This window comes from Colletotrichum aenigma, assembly GCF_013390185.1.
Source record: "Colletotrichum aenigma strain Cg56 chromosome Unknown KSG_Cg56_contig01, whole genome shotgun sequence".
NCBI classification, from domain to species: Eukaryota; Fungi; Ascomycota; class Sordariomycetes; order Glomerellales; family Glomerellaceae; genus Colletotrichum; species Colletotrichum aenigma.
Genome location: NW_023500907.1, coordinates 6,191,782 through 6,218,197, shown reverse-complemented (window position 1 = coordinate 6,218,197; position 26,416 = coordinate 6,191,782). Strand labels below are relative to the sequence as shown.

The 26,416-nt window shown below is 50.4% G+C and overlaps 5 protein-coding genes across 5 annotated transcripts; 2 read left to right on the top strand and 3 right to left on the bottom strand.

Annotated features, from left to right (window-relative positions):
• Positions 1 to 185: 185 nt before the first annotated feature.
• SAT4-5 (Satratoxin biosynthesis SC1 cluster protein 4) lies at positions 186 to 1,505 on the bottom strand (the record flags this gene model as incomplete). The annotated part of the gene is made up of 5 exons (XM_037316893.1): positions 186 to 768; positions 840 to 1,021; positions 1,077 to 1,147; positions 1,206 to 1,242; positions 1,305 to 1,505. The coding sequence occupies 5 exons, from the start codon at positions 1,503 to 1,505 to the stop codon at positions 186 to 188; spliced, it is 1,074 nt and encodes a 357-aa protein (XP_037185294.1).
• A 2,382-nt stretch (positions 1,506 to 3,887) lies between these two features.
• Positions 3,888 to 4,617, top strand: CGCA056_v001632 (uncharacterized protein; the record flags this gene model as incomplete). The annotated part of the gene is made up of 4 exons (XM_037316892.1): positions 3,888 to 4,206; positions 4,280 to 4,382; positions 4,435 to 4,550; positions 4,607 to 4,617. The coding sequence occupies 4 exons, from the start codon at positions 3,888 to 3,890 to the stop codon at positions 4,615 to 4,617; spliced, it is 549 nt and encodes a 182-aa protein (XP_037185295.1).
• A 919-nt stretch (positions 4,618 to 5,536) lies between these two features.
• Positions 5,537 to 7,255, top strand: CGCA056_v001631 (putative secreted lipase; the record flags this gene model as incomplete). Its single annotated transcript, XM_037316891.1, has 1 exon — positions 5,537 to 7,255. One exon carries the CDS (start codon positions 5,537 to 5,539, stop codon positions 7,253 to 7,255), a length of 1,719 nt encoding a protein of 572 aa, XP_037185296.1.
• A 183-nt stretch (positions 7,256 to 7,438) lies between these two features.
• Positions 7,439 to 9,167, bottom strand: CGCA056_v001630 (putative transporter; the record flags this gene model as incomplete). The annotated part of the gene is made up of 4 exons (XM_037316890.1): positions 7,439 to 7,462; positions 7,515 to 7,943; positions 8,003 to 8,912; positions 8,962 to 9,167. The coding sequence occupies 4 exons, from the start codon at positions 9,165 to 9,167 to the stop codon at positions 7,439 to 7,441; spliced, it is 1,569 nt and encodes a 522-aa protein (XP_037185297.1).
• Positions 9,168 to 9,999: 832 nt separating this feature from the next.
• Positions 10,000 to 11,559, bottom strand: gatA-3 (Glutamyl-tRNA(Gln) amidotransferase subunit A; the record flags this gene model as incomplete). Its single annotated transcript, XM_037316889.1, has 1 exon — positions 10,000 to 11,559. The coding sequence occupies one exon, from the start codon at positions 11,557 to 11,559 to the stop codon at positions 10,000 to 10,002; it is 1,560 nt and encodes a 519-aa protein (XP_037184338.1).
• Between the last annotated feature and the right edge of the window lie 14,857 nt (positions 11,560 to 26,416).

Below are 26,416 nucleotides of genomic sequence, written 5' to 3'. Positions count from 1 at the left end.
GGCGTTGAACAGGGTCAGGTCCAGCAAGCTAGATTTGAAAGAAACAACAGCGACCTTTAGATTTATTATGACCACTGTAGCCAAGAACATGGAGAGAATGACAGATGATTTGTGATTGCTTCTACTATGAACAGAATATAACTATCATAAACAGTTGTCTTCCTGGCTGCTAAACGGCCAATGCGTCACATCTTCTTATCCTCCCCCTCCAGATGTACCAGCTCCGTCACAGACGCATCGTTGTCATTATCCGCTCTTGACTCGACAGCTGAGAGCCCATGTCCTTCCAAGTCGTTTCCTGAGCCCCCTTTGCCCCTCTTTCTCTTCATCCCCGAGGAGCCAATTGTCTGTACAGAGCTGCCAACTTTGAACTGACTCTGATTTCCACCCTTAGTGAACAGTCGTCGAATGGCAGGTGCACAACCGCAAATGATGGCAAAATTGGCCTCGAGCGCTGTCCAGATCCAGATATTGTACGAATCCCATGTAAGGTCGTAGCTCGGATCCTCGACGTAGGTGATCTCGACGTACAGCACCCAGTACGTACGCATGATACCCGCAATAACCACTAACAGTCCAAGACCGAAGAGCGCCGCCAAGCTGATGCGATGTATCATTGGCATCTGGAGTCTGAACAGTGTAGGCATCGGAAGGAGGTAGACAGCGATGTCGGTCATGACGGTCGTGATGCCTTGGCCGGCCAGCGGGGGCCACTCTGGGATGCAATTGCCCCAGTCGGCAAAGAGGGTCCAATAGTGCCAGATCGGTCTGCATCAGGCCCCAAGATCAGCATTAGAAACTTCTAGATGGAGCGCGGCTATTCAGGTCGGGTGACTTACGCGCACTGAGTCCATAAGACGATCATAAAGATCCACGTCAAGAGGAATACAAGGATGCCCGTGACCCAGGTGAGGCGGGAGAACCAGGTGCCGGGGGCGGCAATCCTCAGATAGCTGCAGAGAATCGAAAGCTTCGAGAGGCCGGAGGCAAAGAGAAATAGAGTCTGCGCCGCCATTGAGATCTGTGATGTTTGCGTCAGTGAGCTAGGAGTTCCGTCGTATGCTGACGCCCCTTACCTGACGGCTCTGTCTGATTTCAGACAATGGCACGTCCCATACGTGTAAATTCCAGCCGTACAACTCCGTTGCTAATCGAAAGCAATTAGCATTGAATATTTCTTCATCGCTTTGTGAAGGGCTTCGAACCGAGGATAACGCAGATCGTCACGCCAATGCAAAAAACCTGTTATCCCACATGATTAGCCATGATTCATTTTGCATGTTGTTCGAGATGTACGAGCTTACCATGGCTCCCACCATAAGCCAATCGTCCCACCAAGTCTTGCGGATCATGAAAAGTCTGACGTACATCCGCAATCCCAAACATGTCAAGGCCATGAGCAAGAACACCAACTCAATGATCATCAACCCTGGCCCTTTCGTCTCCGGATTCGTGTAGTTCGGTCGTGGCCAAGCCAAGATGACACTGATCGGGGGAATCCTCATGTTGGAGAGCTTGTCGTTGCGGAACTCTTTGGCAACAAGTTGGCCTTCGTTGGCGTAGCGAGTTCACGGCATTCGCGCTCTTCCGCAAAGGAGAGCGGGAGCCCACGTCCGATATAAACAGAACATCGCATCGCACCCCCTGAACACCCGACACGCAGCATTCGATCCCGAGCGTATGTGGCGCCGCGAAATTCTTCATCGACGAAAAGCCTCTTGATTCTATGTGGTAAGCCTTTCCCGCTCCTCCCACGCGACATGGCTGCACAAAGGCAAGAGCGCGTTTCCAGGCTGCCGGACTCTCCCTGGCTCTGGACGCATGCGGCGCTACCGTGCTAGCGGATGCTCCGAATGCCTCGCGAGGCCAGCCACTGCCCATCCTTCTGGTTGATCAGGCGAGGGGCTGCTAGTTTCAGACCTAACAGAGAAGCTAGAACCCATTGAAGACTTCGGCATTTGTGATGGAATGCCGAAATGACACGACTGACAGAGTCATACAACGAAACAACAAACGCCCTTGAGCAGTGTTTTCATTGACACCCGACGGCTCCACGATGAGCTTCATTGTCTGCCAGGCAGTGCCGAGTTGACAGAAAGCCCATCCGCGTCAAGAACGGATGATCTATGTACACCAGCCCTACGGTCCCGGTCTGTGCTCAGCATCGATCCGTTCAACCCAGGGCCCAAATTGCGGAGGCCCACGAAGAAGTGCAACCCATCACAACTGAGACGGACAGGGCGACTATTGCTCACTAGCGGTCTCGCTTCGCTGATCCCCCAGGTTCAAGCTCGAATCTCAAGGCTTGGAGTCCTGCAGCATTTCTTAATTTTCCGTGGGAATAATGAGGCGGAATTGCGTTCCGCTTCTGGCCCCGCGGTAAAGTTGACGACCTCGTGGCAGAGGGCGCATATGGCGTGCGGCCCGCTCCCCAATCGGATTTTACGTCAGGCCACAATTGTCAGCAAGCACGCCCCAACGGCGAGAAACGGCAGTCTTGCACAAGCCGAGTACTTGCAGCATCCGGCGTGTGCGTTGTAAGGATGCCCGCCTTCGGGGGCGTTTCCACTCTTTGTCAAGGTGCCGAGATTGCGGGGGTGGTCTGGGCCCGATTCGCCGTGTTCGGCCTCAAGAATCCGCCCGCCCGTCAGACGTCAATGTGGAATGTGGTGTGAAGCAACCTTCCTAAGACGGCGGTGTTGTGGCTGGGTAAAAGAAACAGGCGCAGACTATCAAACTCAATCGCGGGATACCAACATTTTCTATGCACCTTATCAGATGATCTCGGTTGACAAGATCAGGAATCCAAATAACTGGTTTCCAAGACGATGGTGTCCGTTTACTAAGAGTCCGAGTTCATCTTCCTTTTCACCTTTTGAGAGACGCAAATCTTTCCGAAGAACTAATCGTGCTAAATTTCAGCTGGCATTGTTTGATGACTTTTTGCATAGGCGAATACTAAACGTTTTCTTCCTCCCGATGAGATTTTTCTCTGTTCACCACTAAATCCCAGCCACTCAGGAATGGGCGCAACTGCCGGATTGGGTCATTTGATGCATCTCCACGCGTGATGTCGACACTCAATGTGGCTTTGATCACGGCAAGCGGAAATTTAGTTGACCAATAATCAGGGCAGATCAAAGACTGAGACGTTGAACAGTACTCTGGCCGCAACGATCATCCTGTGGCTTGCTACGATTGATGATTCCCCTATGCTCAAATAGATGGGAATATTCTCCGACATCATTGAGAATATTATTGAGCATCATTAAGCTCATATTAAGCAGCAACCATGAGCCTGGCAGATGATCTCGAAACAATCCAGGACATCTCCGCGCATCTGAGAGAACTCTCGGATTACGATTCAGGGGGTCGCACCACCATTATTTCCAATGAGAAATAGAGTTTAGGCAATCTGCAAAGCACAATATTTCGGATGAACCGGGTGCGACACAAAGGGCCTCAACTCCATATTCTTCATTAACTCTCCCAGGTTCCAGGGAGTTGGGAAGTTGATGTTGGGTTATGCGCCTCCTCGGGAGCGAGCACAGCCAACCTTGGAATCCCGAGATCATCGCTGTCTGCACCGATCAAATTATATGATGGTATCGGCTAAAGGACAATCAACGGGTCACTTGGAAACCTTCACTTCAAGGTACAAACCTAATTCGCCCTGGGCCGTTTCTGGACGGGGATGACCGGGCAGACAATGTCGTTCGAAGAGGGCCTCCCGTTTTGAAAAACCTCCGGACGAGTATAATAGGCCGGTCCGTAGTTCCTCTCATGTGTGCACGCTTTCCCAACTTAAGACCAGACAATCTACTGTCAACTTTGACAATCGGCGTGCATAACAATCAACCGTTCGTTACAGTCTCATCTCATCAATCATGCAGCTCACAACTCTCACAACGCTCGCCCTCGCCTCCATGGCGATTGCTGCTCCGGCCGTGCAGCAGAACTCCGTGGTTCCTCTGTCCGAGAAGCTCAAGTCTTCGCACCCGGAGGCTTACGCAGCGTTTATGACTGCACCTTTCATCGACCTGGGCCCTGCGACTGCGAATGAGAAGCGCCAGGCGGTCCCTGTGGACGGCCAGCCGAACGGAACGCGCCCTATTATCACGCCTGAGAACATCTTCGTGCTCCAGTGCTCTGATGCTGGGTTTAGGGGAGAGTGCCTTTCCTGGGGAGCCCCTCCCGGCAAGTGCGGTAAGCATGAGTCTTCGACGAGACGTGACCCGTCGAGGCGATGAGCTCGGAACTGATGAAGGAATGCTCTTAGTCAACTTCTCTAGCTACAACAAGACCCAGGCCTTCTTGGACAAGTACGACAACCAGACTAGCTCCCTGAGCACTAACACCGGTGGTCTTTGCCAATTCTACAAGTAAGAACCCGAGCCAATCAGAAGCAAAGTCATCGCTGACATGGTGCTTCAGGTTTACCGACTGCAACAACAAGGGTGATGATCGTGGCGTAACCCTTTCTTACAACTACAACCTGGGTGAGGCCAGCGATGGCTACTCAGGCGACTACGATGACCAGATCTCTTCTTGTAAGTGGCAGACCTTTGGTATTTATTCAGTGAATTCTTGCTCACACTCAATCCAGGGAGGTGCTGAATGCCCGAGTCCGGAGTTAATGGAGAATTGAAAGATACCGAATGTTCGCGGTGCGATTCGGCACAACCGGAGCAGGCCCCTTTGCGCGCCGACACGGCGGTTGAATGAGCTGCGCCAAAAGACCAAGAAAGTGTAACGGCGCGGGGCCCCATAACAGCCTAAAGGCGCATGCGATTTGTAGAGTAGCGCAGAGGAAACTTCTGACTAGCTAGAGAAAAGTTATTCAATATGAGGCTCTTGGCAAGAGTTCTACCACGGGTCTCCCCTGTCGGGAACCATAAGGCGCACTGCGAATCCGAGAGTCGCGCCCGCTGTCGCCTCAATCGGCGAGTCACCGCACTCTCACAATTGTCCGGGCGTCCGGTCTTGTGCCCCTGAAAAAGCCGCGTACCGCGTAAAACAGTGTTCTATGGGTGTTCCTCATTGCAGATCCGGAGCTACCCAGGTGTTCGTCCCATCTAATAGGCATCGGTCCCTTCCTGGCGGAGCATCATCTACCGGATTGCGGAGCGACACCCCGAGTATTTCGTTACCCAGCGGAGCTCCATCGCCCATTCTTCCTATTGCAACCTGTACCAATGTTTCACATAAGGGGAAACAATGACTCGGACAGGGGTTAACAGCACAGTAGACGGAACCTTAACGATGGTAACTCTCCTGAAAGGTCGGTTGGTGGGGTGAATCCGACGAGCTTCAATATCCGTAATCCAACAATATGAATTCACATATAACCAGAGCAGATCTACCGTCAGCCGGTGGGAGGTATCATTTCAACCTTACAACTTCTTGCATTCTGACACTCGTGGTGCTAGCACTACTTACATTCTTTTCTTCAGGTCTTATCGCAGACCGTTCCATTCATTGTCCAAGCTTTGCTTGATCTTCATTCACTATTTTCAGCATTTGACACCCCACAACAATGTGGCAAGGATCCCATCTGGCTTGGCTTCTTGCCGCCGCAAACATCGTTGTCCCTGGTGTCCAGGCGGTTGACACTCTTGTCGATGTCGGATATGCCAAGTTTCAGGGTTCCGTCACGAATGCCGATCTGGGTGTGACAACCTGGAAGGGCATCCAGTTCGGCGCTCCTCCGGTCGGCGACCTGCGCTTCGCCGCCCCGGCCGATCCGGTCCAGACCGGCACCGTTAATGCCACGGCCCACGGCCCCATCTGCCCGCCTCAGCAACCCACTGACTGGACTGTCACGGGAACCTATGAGCGCTTCACGGTTGATGAAGACTGCCTCTACCTGGCCGTCACTGCCCCTTCCGGTGCCAGTGTCGACTCCAAGTTGCCCGTAGTCTTCTTCATCCAGGGCGGTGGCTTCGGTTCCAACTCTAACGCCAACTGGGACGCCAGCGAGATTGCTTCTGACGGCAACGTCATCGTTGTTCAAACCAACTACCGCGTTGGTATGTATGGTTTCCTTCAAAGCGAGAAGGTTCGCTCTGGCGGTGGTCTGAACGCCGGCGTCAAGGACATGATCAAGGCTCTCGAGTGGGTTCAGACCAACATCGACAAGTTCGGCGGAAACCCCGAGCAGGTTGTCCTCGATGGAGTCAGTGCTGGTGGCTCTGCCGTCGGCCTTCTCATGGCTGCCGACACTGGCGGCAAGAAGCTCTTCGCCGGCGGAATTGCCGAGTCCGGTGGCTGGGTCACGATGAGAACCATGGAGCAGGGCCAGGGCCAGTACGACTGCCTCGTCAAGGAGAAGAACTGCACCGAAGCGACCGACTCGTTGTCCTGCCTGCGTGCTCTCAACCAATCTGAGGTCCGTTCATCCAGCTGCTGGTTCAATCCCGGAATCGATGGTGAGCTCTTCTCCGACAGCATGGTCAACCTCTTCGAGGCCGGCAAGTACACCAAGGTCCCCACGATCTGGGGTTCTTGCGCCAACGAGGGAACCATGTACTCCGCGCCGCAGTCCACCAACTCCACTGAGGAGGCAAACACATGGCTCCTCGGCCAGGACCCTTCCCTCTCCAACAGCTCCCTGGCCATCTTGGATGACCTCTACATCGACGTTGCCCAGCCTGTCTTCCCCGAGTCCGGAGTCAAGTGGCGCCAGGCCGCCAACGCCATCGGCGACGTCGGTACGCACTGCATCGTCCGCAACATCCAGAACTACCTGGCCCGCGACGAGGTGACGACCTATAACTACAGATACGGCGTTCTCGACCCCAAGAACGAGGCCGAAGGCTTTGGTGCGTACCACACCGTCAACACGTACGCTTTCTGGGGTCCCAACCGCACCGACGGATCTGCGCCCGACTCGTACTTCAACATCAACGCGCCCATCATCTCGCAGTTCCGCAAGTACTGGGTCTCCTTCATCAAGAACCTGGACCCCAACACCGACCGCGAGAAGGGCGCTGCTGAGTGGAGGCCGTTCACTGGTCCCGAGGGCCGCGAGAGGTTGTTTGTGCAGACTAACAACACGCACATGGAGAGAATGAGCTCTGCTCAGGCTCTGAGGTGCGATGTTGTCAGGCCCTTCTCCAACAACTTGGGCAAGCCTGTGGACACTGGCGTTGTCACTGAGTTGGACGCTACTTTGGCAGCTGGCATCAACAGCACAACCGAGTCTACCGCTTTTGGCAAGAAGAGACACGTCAGGCAGTTCTCTCGCTACTACTGATTCACAGTACTGTAATCAGCTTGGTTGCCTAAAATTCATTTGCACATATGTACTTATTATAACATGGTCTGGGCTTTAGGCCGATCCGTACATGAAATGGCATTCTGTCAACGTTCACATTACTTGCTCTAACATTACTTTTCATACAGTGACGCGTCACACTGCATGGTTCAATGACCATTATTACAGAACATACCGGAACATGGGCTGGCCAAGACGTTAGTATGCCTGCTCTCCAGAGTTTGTGAGTCGCACTTACGTTTTGCTTGTCGGTGACATCCTCAAAGCCGAGCGCCTCGCCTTCCCTTTGCATTTCAGCAATCTCCTCCTCGGACTTGCCCTCGAGCATCTGATCTCTCTTCTTGTTCTCTCTGACGTAGATGAATCTGAGAATCTGATTCATGACCAGGTTTAGAATGAATCCGCACAACATAGCCACGATTCCGTTGTGGTATGCTGGCGCCTCGGTGCTTTTGAAGAACTGGGGGCCAGCGATTTGGCCAACACAGTAGCAGACGAAGACCCAACCGGACGCAACAGACCGCTTGGTGCTACCGGCTATGTTGGTAGAAAGGAGGCCAAGGATGACCATGAAGCCGACGGGGTAAGCGCCGAGAAGCCAAACTCCGACCAGACGGCCCCATTTATTGTCGAGGTGGAGCTGGTTGATCAGGCATGTACCAATGATCTAAGCAACTTATACGTTAGCAACTATTCCATTTCTCGTCCTTGAAATAGCGAACTTACGGGAGGAATCATGGCAACTGTGCCAATATGCAGCCTAGATTTAGAGATCTTGCTTGTCAAGAAGCCAGCGCCAAGTTGAGCAACAACTTGAACCGTTGAAAGCGGGAGGTTCATGAGGGTCGTCTGCAGTGAGTTGAAGCCGAAACCTTGGATGATCAAGGATCCAAACGCCAGTCCTCCCGAAGCAATGGCGTTGACGAACGAGATGAGGCCAAGTAGAATAACTGCTGGATCCTTGGCCGCCTCCACAACTTGGGCCATGACAAAATTCCGGCTACGACCCGTGCCTGTCTTGTTCTCGGCAACACGCTGCACAGCAATGACCTTCTCCCGCTCCGTCAACCACTTGACCTTGGCGGGGCTGTCAGGCACAAAGATTGTGAAGACCACGCCCCAGACCACGGTCATGGCACCGAGGATCAGGAAGATGTACTTCCACGGAGACAGTGATCCGGTGATATGACCGATTCCAAACGCAAGCAGGGTGCCGATAAAGCTGCCGACGCCGAGGAACGAGACCCACATCGCCGAGCGACCGGCTTGCTCTTGACGGGACCACCACATGCCGGTAACGGCGACGAATCCGGGGCTGATGGTAGCCTCGGTGGCACCCAGAAGGAAGCGCACACTTGCGAGACCGGCGAAGGAGCTGCATGCTGCAGTAGTCATAAGGATCATTCCCCAAAGAATGATGTTGGCACCTAGGAACTTTGCGACCGGGAAGCGCTGGAGAATAGCGACACCAGGATATTCCGCAACCAGGTATCCGAAGTAAAAGATGCTGCTCGCCCAGCTGTACTGTTGACCATGAAGCTTGTTGTCTGGAATGATTCCCCAAACAGAGCTGTACCCAAGTGAAGTCTTGTCGATGAACTGCAGAGCATATGTGATGCAGAGAAAAGGCAAAATCCTACGCCCGGGTAAGCGTGATTAACCCATTTGTTACACAAACTAAGTACCTTAAATCGATCTTGCGCAGTACAGCCTTCGACTCGGCCTCGGATAGTGGAGCAGAACTAAGAGCAGAGGCGGCGAGGTCGCCAGTCTCATCGGTGATGTGGTGCTTTGAGATCGGATCATCGTCTCCGGGAGAGGGGCCGGTAGCGGGGTTGATGTCGGAGGCGGCCCGCTTCTCTGGATCGGAGGCTATTTCGGTTGCAGCCATTTCGATGTATGTGACAGTGAAGCTTCTCCGTCAGAGGCTTCTTCGAAGGTTGGCTTCTTTCTCAGGCACGAACCCGAGAAAATTCTTTCTCTTTTTGAGATTTGGGAAGCCGTGAGTCTTTATCAGTCAACGTCTCTGTTATGAGCAAGGGGAGTGGAGACCGGATATCGGGGCACATCCGACGATCGGCAATTGGTCTTTTCCAATGGTCTTATCTCAGGTCATTTCCTACCCCGTAACATCCCCGCTAAAGAATCCCCGGCGGCGAACCGACTTGATGGGATTGGCAGAAGCCGTTCTTGTTACTCACTATCCTTTTGCTTATCGGTTTCGTGCTGAGCGTGTATGCAGAGGATTTTTGGTGTTAAGTAAGGAGAAACTGTCGAAACATGGAGCTTGATCGAACACAACTGCCAGCGCAGCTTTGTTACATCGTGTTACGAGTAGACATCAGCTTGACAGCTTTGCCTGCCGGTAGCCACGTGCCTCAAGGATCACGGCAACGAACCGTTGAAGTTTTTCTTTTCTCCGGGGAACTGATGGCAACCCCAGCGTAACCGGAGCGCTGGGTGGCTGGAAACTGTACCGAGTCAACGAAAGTGGAGATGCGCATATCGGGTAGATATCTCCCGCGGGGAACGAACCATTTTGGTATGATCTGTTGCCGCCTTAAGCTGGACTGTGGACAGAGACTGGCAGTTTGCTTGTTCGTTATTTTGCGTATTCCGATATCATCATCGCCCCCGATTCCAGTTCTTCTCCAAAGACTAATTTCTTGTACAAAAGACGGGCCACTCTCCAACACCAACACCGCCATGCCATCAGCGAACCCCTACACGAAGAGCATTTTGCCCGCAGACCGACCGTTGGGCGCAGTGGCAACTACGACGACCATAGCAAGACTTGCATCCGGGACATTGACCTCACCGAACGGAGAGGTCCCTTGAAACGGTAGGGTGATGTTTGCAGTGACGCTCCACTCACTACCCTCGAATGGCACAGGTAGCACAGGCACGCCGTCGACATGAACTTCCACCTTGGCATCTGAATCCCAGCAGCTTTCCAGCTTGACAGTGCCCTTGACCAAAATCTTCTGTTCATCGATTCTCAAAGCACTGGCGCTCAATATAGGGGCAGCATGAAAGCCACGAATCTTTCTCCCGCGTCGTAAAGGAATCAGGTCTGTCTGAAGCCCTGGAGTTCGAGGTGGGACAAATCTTACTTTGTCGTGAGCTTGCTCGAAGGCGTAGGCATAGCTTATGATTGACATGTCGTCGTAGGATTTATTCGCAAATGTGAGGCCGACAGGCATGCCAGTGTCGTTCATGGCTCCCATGGTGACGGTTACAGTAGGAACGCCAAGCTGCCGAATCGCGAAGTTACCAATTGATCTTGCGACGCCATTTCTCCACGTGGGAACAGCTGCTTCGTTGTCGACCTCAGCTCTCTCACGCCCGACATCGCCATTCGCTGGCCATACAACGGCATCTAGCCCCTTCTCGTCCATCCAGTCCTCCAAGTCCCGCTCACGTCGGTCTTCTAGACGTTGGAGCCATGCTGCAAGACCGGGAATGTCGATGGTTTTGCCTGTGCGATTGACTGCTTCAACAGCGCGTGCATTAGACTGAGTTCTGTTGCCGAAGCGGTTGCCGTATTGGTCGGGAATGGTTCCAGGAAGTTGTGGAAAGATGAGCGCCGGATCAACGTCAGCAAGTGTTGTAACACTGCTGGTGTCATTAACCATATGTAGAAAGTCATCCCAAGCATACGCATCCATATCGCCCGGGCTCGCGCTGCCGTTGAAGTACGATGGCAAGGGATATTCGCTATTGACCTCATTGACTGCTGGGGCTACCTCATGATTCGTAACAAGAGGAAACTCCACCTCTTCAACTTCAGCACCCAATGACTCAAAAGTGACGCGCGCGTCTTCCCACAGTGCCCGGATTGAATTTCGAAGAAAGATAGATTGCGCTGCAGGGTCATTTCCGCCGATGAACATTCGAGGGACACCGATCCTTTTGCCACGTAACGCACTCGCGTTCGCCAAAGTGGTGAACGAAGTAGGTCTGATATTTTCAACTTTGGGAAGGTCCACAAAGGGCTGCCCTCTCCAGAAGTCACCTTCGATATGTTCGTCGGTAACGGCTATTACGTCCAAGACAGCCATGAGATCCTTGACACTCGTCACTTGTGGAACGACGACATCTGCCGAACAGGTCAGGGGCCAGTTGCCCCTGATGGAAAGCATACCTCGTGATGGGGTGTATGCAACAAGGCCGTTATTGGAAGCTGGTGATCTTCCAGATGATACGGTCTCTTCAGCCAAGCCAAAGACGGCCATACTCGAAGCTGTTGAAACCCCACAGCCATTTGACGATCCAGAGCCCATTGCTGCTGCTAGGTAAGAGGAGTTGTACGGACTTTCAGCTCTTCCATAAAGACCTCGTTGCATACCACCATTAGCCATCGGAGGCATGTTCGTCTTTCCCAAAGGGATGCCTCCCGCGGAACGAATTGCTCCGACCGTGAAGGCGTCAACACCGGCTGTAAGATTCCTAAATGCTGGAGACCCAGCTGCGACTGGCAGTCCCTTCATCATGAAGCTGTCCTTTGCAGTGAAGGGAATTCCTTCTAGCAGAGAGCGAATGCCGCCGTTGTTGCCACTTTGGTAGTCATCAGAAGCCTCGGCATCTTCGAAGGCGTTTGTGTGTAGGACTGGAATCGGATTAAGACGAGGGGTTCGGCGGTCGTACTGTGCAACCCGGTGAAGGTGTTTTGCGAGCAACTGAACAGAGTTTATCCGCCCATCTATCAAAGTATTCTGCAAGTTTTCTATCGATTCGACGACAATGCTTAGGCACTGGAGATCATGAGATCGATTCCAAAACATCAATTGAGTATTACTTACGATAGCTTCTGCAACACATATGGAAGCATGCACCGCTAAGATAAAGAGGGAAACAATGCGATTCTTCATTATATACAACTCTTGATTGTAGGATGAGCTGCTGTCCGGGATGTCAGATTTGACAGGGAAATGTAGAGGAAGCTCTGATGATGATTATGCTGAGTTTGAATCATTTTTGAACTCCAGGCTTTCAATCACCGTACGAATCTCGCGATTATCTCGCGCATATCGCGCTTGTAATCACGAGTGCGGGTATCTCCCCGTGGTTCGATTCTGCCGTATGCCTAGGAGAGTTGTAACAATGCAGAGCGTTCCGATCCAAGAAAAGCCCCCAGACGTTTCTTGGCTGCATGCCAACTCATCAAAAAGAGAATAATTTAAAACGGACGGTGCAAGTATGTCGTCTTAAATCCGTGAAGTCGGTCGTCAGCCAGTCGCAGCGGATGTGAGGGGCAGGTCTTGTAGTTGGCTGAAGATCCTTATCAGCAAAGGATCATGCAGCCCTCCGTGCAGCAAGGATTGCCCAAGACGGCAGGCCCATATGTATTCTCTTCGGCACGAATACTGCCGCTAAGTCAAGATACTGATACCCAAATACCATCACTTCAACCCCCGCTGATAAGATTGTATTCTGAAGAGATCGTTGACTTCAACTTGCGCGGTTTCCTCCGCCATTGTGTTTGAGGAAGCATTCGACCGCCGTGAATTTCGCAGAGTAGTACAACAACTACGTCATACTTCAGTTTTCAAGTCTCTTTGACAAGTTGAACTATACAAGATCAACTAATTTTATTTTCGCATGTTCTCTCTTTCTTCCCTTCTAACTTTTCTTCTGCAGTTTGCCGCCTAGAGGTGCACTTTATTAACTACTATATAACTCTCATAGGGAAATATTTAAAAGCTAGAATAGCTTATAGAGAAACCTTTATAGCTACTTATTGTTACGACCTGTTTGTTACGACCCGTAAACAAGGATAACAGCTGGACGACCCACCTGGGCGTCGGGCGGCTAGGACAGGACATTTGTACTGCGGGATCACGGGAACAACAGGGACTCACTCGGAAACGGAAGAACTATGGTACAAGTCACGTGATGATAAGATAAGACTGAGCAGGCAGTGTGGATCACTGAGCGCTCAGTCGAAGTTACTGAGCGCTCACCAACAGTTAATGAGCGCTCACTGGTACCTGGTAAGGGATCAGTGATAAAGTAAAGGGTACTGTTCAGAACTTGTATATAGTATGACCCTGAGCCTGGCTCATAGTCAAACCTCTATAGCTCTTCAGCAATCAACTTAGTATTCATCCTCACGGATACTCTCAGCTTACCTTCACTGCGAATCACTTGTTGAGTCTAAGACTGATCACCTTAGCCTCTAAAGACCTAATCTACTACAGCCTACGAACTACAACCTACGACCACGACCTAGTATACTGTTAGAACGTATTAATCCCTAGCTTCTGTTAGCAGACCCTACTGTCGGATAGCTGACTGTAACACTTTGATTGCTCCTGTTCAGTAAGTTGACCATTAATTCCTACTAACAGTAACAAACGACAATGTCTTCCCGCGCCTCTGTCAAGTCGCCTACCCTGGGATCCTCGTCTACTTCAGGAGGACGAGCCACCTAAAACCTAGCCCAGGAACTAGGAGACCAGAAGATGAAGGACGACTCAGACAGCAAGGACGACACTGAAGAACTTAAGCGCCAGCTCAACAAGACCAACAACGACTTCAAGGCAATGCGCGAAATATTCAACCAGAACGCTGCGGCCCTTAGCGAACTCCAGGAACAAGCCCGCAAGAATCAGGATCTGGAGAAAGAAGTCGCCACCCTCCAAGCTGCCGCCAACATCATATCCGCCCTAGTCGAAGGATGAGAACGCCTCAAGCTCAACACGCCTTCCACTTTCGATGGGACCCCAGGACAACTCAAAGGACACCTGGTATAAGTTCGAACCTACCAGGCCTTCCATATAAACACCTTCCAGAACGACACTAAACGCGTTGTACACGCAGCCACCTTCCTTCGGGGACGAGCCCTTGCCTGGTTCGAACCCCTTCAATAGGAATAGCTTAACAACCCTGTCGAAAAATACAGCTAAGAAGTCAAGGATATCTTCTTCAGCTTCACAGGCTACGTCAAGGCCTTAGAATCTCTCTTCTTTAACCCCAATAAACGAAGACAGGCTGAATGAGACCTATCCCACCTACGACAAACCAAGTCAGCTATACTCTACGCCGCAGAGTTTAGGCGATTAGCTGTAAGACTCCACATGACCGACGAAAGCAAAGTTTTTGCCTTTTATCAAGGACTTAAGGACGAGGTAAAAGACGAAATAGCCAAACTGGAGACACCTCCTAGCTTCCTCGCCTACGTCGAACATGCTATTAAGGTTGACAACCGCCTCTATAAACGACAAAAGGAACGAGGAGAGAAACGATAAAACCTAAATTCAGGACGTAAGTACTAATAGCAGCCTCAACAGAAGTTCAACAGCCAGCAGAACGACAACAGACCCTGCAACAACTGGAATAACACCCGCCAGAGCACCGCCTATAGACAACACAGCGGACCTATAGATCTCAGCATAATGACCAAACCTAACAACAAAAAACCTTGGAACCCTAAGTGCTACAACTGCAATAAGCAAGGCCATATCGCTAAAGACTGCGAACAGCCTAAGAAGCTTCCCTGGAAACCAGTGGCAGAACAACCTCAACAAGTCAACACAATTACAAAAGCCCTATATACATCCTAATTATAGACCAGATGCTATGACGACAACTGCTGAATTCACCTTGAAGACAAAGAAATATCAGGACACTACCTAAGGGACAGCAACCCTAGACGGTCTGGTTATGATATGACCATCCTAGACACTCGCCCTAGGACCCTGGCAATGATGCATTCCAGCAACAGCAAAGTGGCTAGAAAACCAGTTGAACAACTCAACGAGATGCTACGAATTCAGCGATTAGAACCAATCATCCCCCGCATGACTAGCCAGCAGCTCTATTACGAAGAACAACAAATCCAGAAGGAAATAGAGCTAATCCAGTAAGAAGACGACAGATAAGTAAGACTATACTAACAACAAGAATCAGAAGAAGAACCAGAACACCAACATAATCCTTTGATGGAACAACAACTCCTCAGTATGACTAACAACTGGACTTTCAGAGAAGGAGAAAGCTCTTCCTATGACTCAGATAAACCTCGCGACGTTGCCTGACAACGCGCTCAGACAGAGATAACCTATAGGTTCACCCCTAGTATGGACGACTCCAGCTCTAAAGAGGAACCTGACGACCAGGAAGGAAGAATCAAGCGACTTCTGAGATACCAAAAAATCAATATGCTTTAAGACAAGCAACAACGCCACTTCTATAGCACCTCAGCAGCCTAACGAGACCGAGGCTACACCCCTCAGCTACACACGAAAGATCATCCCGCACTGAGAAGCAACCACCAGCTTCACCAAACCCTCTTCTGGCCCTAGTGCTTCCACGACAAATGCAAGGAACACATAGGAGAAAAACACGATTACCAGTTCTACCCCAGAAGACATAACGACGAACCTATCCATAAGATCTACTCAACCTCCGTTATGATCGGATGGACTATAGTACTATTTGAAGATAACCTCGCAGTCTTCAGACCTAGTCCTCAGTTCCCTATAAGATGTCAACATAACGACAGCATAAAATAGGACGAATGCTAATAAGACGAATGCTAAGTTCACTACCAAGAAAAGGCATAAACCTAGAGAATCGCAAAAAACGGACCTAGACCCCTACAGGTCAGAATCTGCGAAAACAGCCTCGCAAAAGCACGACGAGAAGGAAAGCAAATCACCTACCTAGGACAACCAGAGCAGTCAAAAAACTAGACTCACCTACCGACGACAGATCACAACAGGCAACAAACATAAGATCTATTCATCAAATGTCACAAGGACATAAGGGTAATATCGAACTCAAAGTTACCATCAACCAGCAGACAACACTCGCGCTGATCGACAGCGGAGCCGAAGCAAACTTTATTGCCCCCCAAGCCATCAATAGGCTAGAAATACAATAGGGAGGAAAAGAACGACCATATCAGTTACACACAGCAGAAGGAGAAGAATTCAAGTACGAAGGAGGTACTATCTATAATGAGACTGCGCCCCTCAAGATGAGCTACCTGAATCGAAAAGAAAGAATCCAATTCGATATTGCCGATCTAGGAACATACGACATAGTGCTAGGACTACCCTGGCTACGAACAAGCAACCCACGGATAGATTGGAGCAAAGGCTAACTCTATTGGGACCACGATAATTCAGTCCCTGAGCAGCCCTGTAAGAGTCAGGCCTCAAACGAATCAATACGACAAGGAACAGCAAAACGATACCTCTGTTACCTCAAGGCAAAAGAAGCCATATCATAACCACCAACAACGATAGATCTCAAACAGAAGAACGATCCACTTCTGTCTATCCCAGAAGAATACAGAGTTTACGAGAAACTCTTTGCAGCCGAATTAGAAACCAGACTGCCCGAACACACCAGTTTCGACCACGAAATACCCCTCAAAAAAGGGAAGGAACCACGCTTCAACAAAATCTACAGACTCAACCAGACAGAGATAGAAGCCCTAGATAAGTACCTTGAAGAAAATCTTAAGAAGGGATATATCAGACCCTCAACGTCACTAGCAGGAAGCCTAATCCTGTTCGTACCCAAAAAGAACGGAAAACTACGATTATGCGTCGATTACCGCATGCTAAACGAAATGACGATCAAGAACTGCTACCCACTACCACTTATCGACGAAATGAGACGACTCCTTTACGGAGCTAACTGGTTTACAGCCCTCGACCTCAAAGGAGCCTATAACCTGATCAGAATGAAGCAAGGAGAAGAATGGAAAACCGCTTTCCGAACCTGAAAAGGATATTTCGAGTACCTCGTCATGCCCTTCAGCCTCACTAACGCCCCTGCAACATTCCAAAATATGATCAACTAAGTCTTACGCAAATACGTCGACATCTGCGTAGTAGTCTATCTCGACAACATCCTTATCTTCTTATCGACACCTGAGAAACATAAGGAAGACGTACACCACGTCTTATAAGCCCTCTAAGAAGCTAAGCTATTAGTTGAACCTGAGAAAAGCGAATTCTACACACAGAAGGTGGAATACCTCGGATTCACTATCACCCCTGGAAAAGTCTGTATGTCAGAAAACAAAGTCAAAGCTATTAAGGAATGGCTGGTACCTAACAACCTCAAGGAAGTCCAAGGATTTCTAGGTTTCGTCAACTTCTACCGCAAATTCATCAAGGACTATGGCAAGATCAACGCAGCTCTCACAAGCCTCAGCTGCAAAGACACGCCCTTTATATGGGAAGAACCATAACAAACAGCATTCCAGAAGATTAAGGACCTCATCGCCAGCGAGCCTATCTTAAGCATTCCAGACCTAACAAAACAGTTCGAAGTAGAACCTGACGCATCCGACTATGCGATAGGAGCATAATTATCTCAACGAGATTCAGAAGGACGACTACACCTGTGTGCCTTCTTTTCTCGCAAGCTCCACGGACCTGAACTCAACTATCAGGTTCACGATAAGGAACTTATGGCAATCATCGAAGCCTTCAAGGAATAGAGACCTAAGCTCTCAGGAACCACACACAAAGTACTTGTGTATTCAGACCATAAGAACCTTTCACACTTCACGACTTCAAAAGTGTTGAATAAACGACAGATTAGATGGTCAGAATTCCTATCAGAATTCAACTTCCAAATCATCCACCGCAAAGGATCAGATAATAGCAGAGCTGACGCTCTTAGCTGACGACCGGACTATAACGTTCCAGTACCTGAAGAAACCCAGGTGATTCTCAAAGGAAACAACGACGGAGACCTAGTGCCAGCAACCAAACTCTTGATGATGGCTGGACGATCTAGTACTAGCCCGCCTAGCGAACTAGACGACGAAGCAATTATGGAGTTTCACGCTCGCCCTGCATATGGTCACCAAGGAATCACGAAAACCTAGAAACGACTACGACAACAATATGGAGAAAAAGTCACCAGAGAACGAGTGGCAAAAGCAATTAAGGATTGTGAGGTTTGCCTCAAAAGCAAACCCACTCGACATCAACCTTATGGTATGCTACAACCCTTGCCTGTGCCGCAAACCGCCTAGCAATCCATATCCCTCGACTTTATCGTCAAGCTACTGAAGTCTTGAGAACCTCTTATGGGAACACACTTTGACAGCGTTCTTATTATTGTGGACCGACTCACGAAGTACGCCTACTTCATCCTATATAAAGAAGCAAGTAACGCCGAAGAATATGCCTACATATTTCTTAAATATATCATCACTAACCACAGAACGCCCAGAGAGATTATATCAGACAGAGATAAGATCTTCACTTCTAAATTCTGGAAGTTAATCACATCACAACTCAGCATCAAACAATTAATATCCACTGCATTCCACCTGCAGACCGACAGACAAACAGAACGAATCAACTAAATCCTCGAAATATACCTCTACGCCTATGTTAACTATAACTAAGACAATTAGGTTGTACTGCTACTAATAGCCTAGTTCGCCTATAACAGCGCAGTAGGAGAAAGTACTAAGGAATCCCCCTTCTACCTCAACTACGGATTCGAACCAACCGCCTATAGAGAACCCCGAACAGGCCTAGCCGCAGTAAAAGCTGTCGCCTCAATACGCTAAATCAAGGATATCCAGGAAAACGCACGCAAAGAACTCAAATTTGTACGATAAAGAATGACAAAATTCAGCAACAGACGAAGGATTGAGGGACCAACCTTAAAAGAGGGAGATAGCGCCTATCTTATACGGCGAAACATCAAAACAAAGCGACCAAACGACAAACTCAACTATAAAAAACTCAGACCTTTCAAAATTTCACGAGTAATCTCACCAGTTAACTACGAACTAGGACTCCTAGAAACCATGAAGTGTCACTTAGTATTCTATGTCTTACTCCTCAAACTAGCACCACGTGGATCACAGACAAACGATATTATTATCATCAAAGATAACAAACCAGAGTATGAAGTTAAACGGATTATCGACCACCTTAAAGAACCAGAAGGGTATTAATACCTCGTCAAATAGAAAGGATATAGACATGAAGATAATATATAGGAACCAGCTAAAAACATCACTAACGCAGCAGAAGAACTCACAATCTACTGGCAATAACACTAAGAACGAGAAGTCACACTAGCACCTGTTATACTAGCCTAAAAGAACGGTGGATATAAGCAGATTAAGCACCTATATCACTTCACCAGACCACCTACTGAAGTAGATCAGCTGCAACAAGGAAAACTATTTATCCGCCTAGGAACACTAGAAATCAACTAAGATGCCTCCGATAAGAAGTTTGGAGTGCCTGGGTTCCAATCGCTAAGAATGGTATCCAGGTCTATCGCACCAAAAGCGCCTACCAACCGCGCCTTAAGAACTAAGGAAGACTTAACAGGGGAAGGATTTGCTGCCCCCTCCTCTTCAGCCACTACTGAAGTCTCCTTGCAACCCTTTTTAAACACTATTTGCTTAGCCTTGCGGACATAATCCAGTTTCACAAGCGCCTTATTCACTTCAGCCTGCGCCTTTTGCAGCACCTCTATTCTCTTTTGAAACAGTTCCTTGGTTTCTTCCTCCTCATCGTCTAAATGCTGAGACTTAACTATTAAACGCTCCACTATATATAAATTAGCATAAACAAAACACAACAGGCCTCAGGGACTATATAAATATTAACAGATTGCGTCGTTAGAAGCATTGCACGAACGATGAGTGCTACCTATAGCGACACACTCTCTGCAAACTAAGGAGCTAGGCAGCATTTTACAGCATAACCCCTTAGACTGACAGCGACGATAAGGCATGACTTCAAACCCGTTCTCCGCAATGTTGAGGGAACGACGATAACAACGAAGAGTAGAAATCGCAGGATTTTCAGGAACGCAACCTGACGTAGTGTCAGCATCATAGGTAAATCAGGAAGCACGATTAACGGATCCCCAACCTAGGACTAACGACCTACTTATGTTAGGCCTTGAGGATAAGACCTTTAGAGAGGGGACCTGATGTTACGACCTGTAAACAAGGATAACACACTCGCTCCCGCACGACACCACCCCACCGGCACCCACTGTTAGTGCCGCGCTGAGCTCGTCACCCTACCACTAACACCACCAAATCCACCCCTACAACCTACTCTCGCCCGCGATGGCCTCAGAGCCAGCCGCGGGCGCCTCGCAGGGCCCTAACGGCCTCCTATCCTCTATGCATAACCTGCCGAAGACCCCTCCCCCCCTTACCTCCCTACCCCCGCGTCCGAGGGGCCTCACGCCCCCCCCTATCCGGCCCCTTGGAGGAGGGCCACAATCGGCCACTGCCGCTCTTCAGCAAGCCCGGGAAGGTCGGGCCCTCCGAGATGAGGCCCTGGACCTCCTCGCAAAAGGCCTAGATGCCCTTATTGGGACGGCTCCAGCACGTCTGAAGGCTACAGCCCAGGACCTCATCGACTCTTTTGCCAGATTTGCAACCACAGAAACTTCTGGACCCACCCCTACCAGCCCCGGAAAAACGTACGCCCTGGCCGCCGGAGGCTCCACTAAAGGTGGATCCCTCTCCGGCCCCAGCCCCGGCCCCGGCCCCCGGCCGAGCCGAACAACAGGCCGGCAGGCCACCAACTACGCAAACAAGCCAAAACAGACCCAGGATCTCCGCCTACTGGTTAGGCTTCCTGCCGAACATATCCCTACCTCCAGAACCCTAGCCCCTCACTCAGTAAAAATGGTAGTTACAAAAGAGCTCAACCTACAACCACAAGACCTAGTTGAGGTTCGCCATACTGCTACTGGCTTCTCGCTGAGGCCCCAGAACAAAGAGATACAAGCCCTACTCCTTCAGAGGGCCCCTGAGATTAAGAACTGTCTCACAGCTGAGAAGGTAGAAGTGCCTACAAGATGGTACCAGTATTCCATCCCTTTTTGCCCCCTATACTTCACAAGCCTAGATGGAAGTAGGATGGGTATTGAATCTGAAATAGAGGAAGAGGTCTTCCTACAGACAAAGCAAAGACTCCTCTCCTGGCGCCCAACCCGAGATAGCCCTGACCTAGCCACAGCTACGCAAAGCCTGATTATTGCCCTCCCCCAGGGAGTTAAGGAAGGCTTCCGCCTGTTCGGCCAGTCAGGCCCAGCTCGTCTGCTCCCCCCTAGGAAACAGGTCCCTAAACGACACTCCTCTGGCTGCCAGGGCTTCCACTCAAACCGCTACTGCACCCGGCAACCCCTCTGTGAGAACTGCAGTATGCCCTTAGATTCGCATGAGGATAGGATCTGCCTAGCCAGGTCTAAGTGTGCTAACTGCTATGGGCCCTTCCCAGCAAGCCATGCCAACTGCCCAGCCAGACCGCTACTAGTTAATGGAAAACTTGTTATACCTACCTATAAGGAACTGCGAGGGATCCGGAAGGTTGGTGGCAAGGCCTCAGATGACCTCCTAGCTAGCCAGGCCTGCTCCCTAGGCAGCACACAGCAAGCAGAGGCCAGGCTGGGCACTACATCTAAGCGCCCTCGACCCCTCACACCTACACAAGACTCAATTGTTGTTGCAGATACTGCTAGCATAGCTGGAAGCAGCAATAGTATGGATGAGGATGAGGCTGAAGACTCTGAAGCCCTCCCCCTTACCAACCGCCCTATCTGCCCGCTCCCAAGCAGTAGCAGAAGCCAGAGGGTAACACAGAAGCCTGACTACAACGTTATTAATGCCTATACCCACCTCGATCTCGACTCAGAGCCGTAGGCTCAAAATGGCTACCCCACGGGTACTACGGGTCGCCCAGTGTAACGTGGGGAAGATCAGCCCAGCTCATACAGCTCTCCTAGAGCTCTGCTGGGCAGATCAGATCGATATAGTACTGATCCAGGAGCCCTGGATAGGCTATAGAGATAAGATGCAAATCAACACACACCCAGGCTATAACTCTTACGTACCAGTTGACTTCTGGAACAGCAGGGACACAAGGCCTAGGGTTATGACCTACACACGCAAAAGTCTAAGGTTACAAATACAGCAGCAAAGACCTACCCTATCAAGGGATATCCTATGGATCAAAGCGGGCGACATTACTATTGCAAACGTCTATAGACCACCAGGTGAACCCACAAACCACACAACAAATACCCTCCTAAGCTATCAACCGCCGGAGAGAGCCCTTATTGCTGGGGATCTCAATGCTCGCCACTCCTCCTGGGAACCTGGCTCCCAAAGCCGGAACCGAGGGGACGATATTGCAGAGTGGGCTGAAGGCTGTAATCTTAACTTTATTGGGGTAGCTGGGGCTCCAACCCATACCCATGGGCATATACTCGACCTCAGCTTCTCAAATATCCCCTTTACAGAGGCCTGCATCAGCCCACACCTACATCCAGGGGCTGATCACCAAGCTATTTTAACGACCATACCTATAAGCAAAACCCAGGACTTGAGGTGTCAGACTAGCCACCCTGTGGTCTCAGACTCATCCCTACTCCGGCTAGCCGACCTAGTGAAAGTAGGGATCCTAGCCCTGCCTACCTTAGGGGATACACCTACTTCAGCAGAAATAGACTCCCTAGCTACCCAACTAGTCAGCCTCCTCTCTACAGCTATCCAGGCTGTAGGGAAGAGACGGACTAACCAGGGCAGGGGAGCCCCCTGGTGGACAGAGGAGTGCTCAGAGGCCCACCAAGCAGCTATTGAGGCTAGGCGTCAGCAAGCCCAAGAACCTGGGCTAATAATACCACCGCCCATCCTAGAGGAGCAGAAGGCCTTTCTGACCACAGTCAGGAAGGCAAAACGCGCCTATTGGGCTGCTAAGATTGAGGAGGCTGGGTCTAACCAGAACTTATATCAGATACTTAGCTGGCGTAAGTCTGGTCTAGCTGTTAAAGCCCCACCTCTATTGGTAGATGGACAGGCTTTTAACAACAGCTATGATAAAGCCCAAGCCTTACGGAAGGCCCTACTAGAGAGATTTGACGCTACAGACGACTTCCATGGGAACCCATTTGCTATTCCTATAGTTCCAAGGCGTCTAATACCCTGGCAGCAGATAGTCAACATTGAGGAAGTACGCCAGGCAACTCTCACAAAGGCTACAACCCCTGGGATTGATGGGATTACTACAAAGTTACTACAATCCATTTGGGGCCTGATAGGTGTTCCTATACAGCAGCTCTTTCAGGCCTGCGTTCAGATAGGCTACTTCCCTAGGACCTTCCGCAAAGCAGAGGTAGTTATGATCCAGAAGCTGGGAAAAGCAGACCTCTCAAAGGCTGGATCCTGGCGCCCAATAGCCCTCTTATCCTGCCTAGGCAAGGGCTTAGAGCGGCTGATAGCAAAGAGGATGGCATATCTCACCATTCTGGAAGGAGTTGCTAGCCCACAGCAGGTTGGGGCATTACCAGGGAGGGCTGCAGTCGACCTGACAACCTGTCTAACCCATGAGATCGAAAGAGCTCTAGACTCAGGGCTTACTGCAACTCTAGCGACAATGGATGTCAAGGGGGCGTTTGATTCTGTCCTACGAAATCGACTTACTATTAAGCTACGACAGCAGGGCTGGCCTAGTAGTCTGATTAGACTGATCTTCAACTTCACCTCTTGCCGCACAGCCCGGGTAAGGTTAGAGGATACTACCACAGAGGACTTCCCTTTATCCTGCGGACTGCCGCAAGGCTCGCCACTATCACCTATCCTTTTTCTGCTATATATAGCCGATATCCTAGCTGACGATCAGAAGCTACGGTTTAGCTATGCAGACGATATAGGCCTGCTGGCTACTGGCCCTTCCCTGGAGGGAAACACTGCAGCCCTTAGCCAGGAGATAACTCAGATCCTAGACTGGGGCACTGATAATAAGGTTACATTTGACCCGGCTAAATGTGAAGCAATCCACTTTAGCAGGAAACACAACCAGTCAAATAACCTACCAGATATACAGGCAAGGGACCTAACTATCAAGGCCTCAACTAAGCCTGTACGATGGCTAGGGGTCTGGTTCGATAGGAAACTCACCTTCCGGCACCATGTTGATACAAAGGTAGCGGCAGCAAAGAAGGTAGCCCAGTTCCTACAGCACCTATCAAACACAAAAGGAGGGCTCCCAGCAGCTGCAGCACGCCAAGCTGTTATTGCCTGTGTCCTTCCTACAGTCCTATACGGAGCTGAGACCTGGTATGCAGGCTTAAGTAAGCCAGCTAGGAACAGCAGCACCACTGCAGTTAGCAGCAGCACCACTAACCAGGTAACTACTGTCAGTACGAGGCAGAAGGGCCTGGTTAGGAGTGTTAGAAAGGTTATCACAGCAGCAGCAAGGGCTATCCTGCCTGTCTGGAGGACTACACCAACCAGCAGCCTCCTCCGAGATGCTGGCCTGCCTACAGCAAAAGTAGCCCTTGAGGCAGCCCGCCTACGCTTTGCCACACGCCTACAGAAGGTTGACCAACACAACCCCTTAGTCCCTAGGCTTCCACAGCTAGGGCGGCAGGAAACAAGGCTTCAAAGAACAGCAGCCCTCCTACCTAAGTGCCCAAGGCCGATGCTCCTACAGCCACAGCACCTCTCAGGATCAAAAGACCCTACAGCTGGCCAGGATAAGGAGAAGGCAGCTAAAGCGTTTCAGAACTGGGTTAAGACTGTGCCAGATAACCATACGATTATCTACTCAGACGGCTCTAAAGCCACTAATGGGGCTACGGGATTCGGCTTTGTTATCTACCGCGGAAACAAACGGATAGCCCAAGGGTGCGGCCGTCTCAGCATTGCAGAAGTATTTGATGGCGAGGCAGAGGGGGCGAGGGCAGGGCTCCAAAGGGCCCTTCCTACCTCCCAAGGCCAGCCTATACATATCTGTATTGATAACACCAGTGTCATCCAGGGGATACGCGGCAACATCCCAGACTCCTCACAAGCTGCCTTCTTAGAGATCCAGGCAGCAGCCAGGATATATACTATACAAACCCACTGGTCCCCAGGGCACCAAGGGATAAAAGGAAACGAGGAGGCTGACAGCTTAGCTAAGGAGGGCACAACGCTGCCAGTCCCCAGAGGCCTACTGCCGACCCTATCAGGGATCAAGCGGCTTGCTCAAGAACGCAAACAACACCAGCATAGAAAATGGTGGAAGAAAGAGGCACCCCCCTGTTATACCCAGCTGGGGCTTAAGGCCACCCTTGGCTGCCCTCCTGAACTAGCTCTACCAAGAGCTACCCTTCATCATCTCCTAGCAGCACGATCAGGCCACGGAGACTTCGAACAGTATCATCAACGCTTTAACCACACAGAAGCACTGCTTTCCTGCTCCTGCGGGGAGGCTAAAGAGGCAGACCACCTGGTCTACTGCCGTAAGACACTAGTGAGGAGGCAACGGTGGCCTATCCTCCACCCTTATAGTCGAAGGGAGCCTCTAGGACCTATAGGCTCTCTAGAGCGCTACTTTAAGGGGCTAATCACCGATTATGAAGGCTTCCAGGCCTTCCTTGACGTGACAGACTTCTTCCAGAAGATCTGCCCGCGTTACTAATAGATAGGACTTAACCTATCCTCTCAACAACAGACTACCTATAGTTATCAGGACAGCAGATTGCTATAACGGAACTAGGGCACCAGTGGGAACTAGGGACGGATAGAACACATAGTGGCCCTCGGGCAAGATCTGGAGGACGCTAGGAAGAGGCGTGTACTACACAGTAGATAGCTAGATCCTGCGGCCCTCCACGCCACATACCCTTCGGGAGGTCTGCCGCAAGGGCGGCTGCGCCCTTGCCGCCATGGCGTTAATAAAAAAAAAAAAAAAAAAAAAAAAAAACAAGGATAACAGCTGAACGACCCACTCAGGCGTTAGGCGGCTAGGACAGGATATTTGTACTGCAGGATCACAGGAACAACAGGGACTCACTTGGAGACAGGAGAACTATAATATAAGTCATGTGATGATAAGATAAGACTGAGCAGACAGTGTGGATCACTGAGCGCTCAGTCGAAGTTACTGAGCGCTTACCAACAGTTAATAAGCGCTCACTGGTACCTGGTGAGGGATCAGTGATAGAGTAAAGGGTACTGTTCAGAACTTATATATAGTATGACCCTGAGCCTGGCTCATGGTCAGACTTCTATAGCTCTTCAGCAATCAACTTAGTATTCATCCTCACGGATACTCTCAGCTTACCTTCACTGCGAATCACTTGTTGAGTCTAAGACTGATCACCTTAGCCTCTGAAGACCTAATCTCC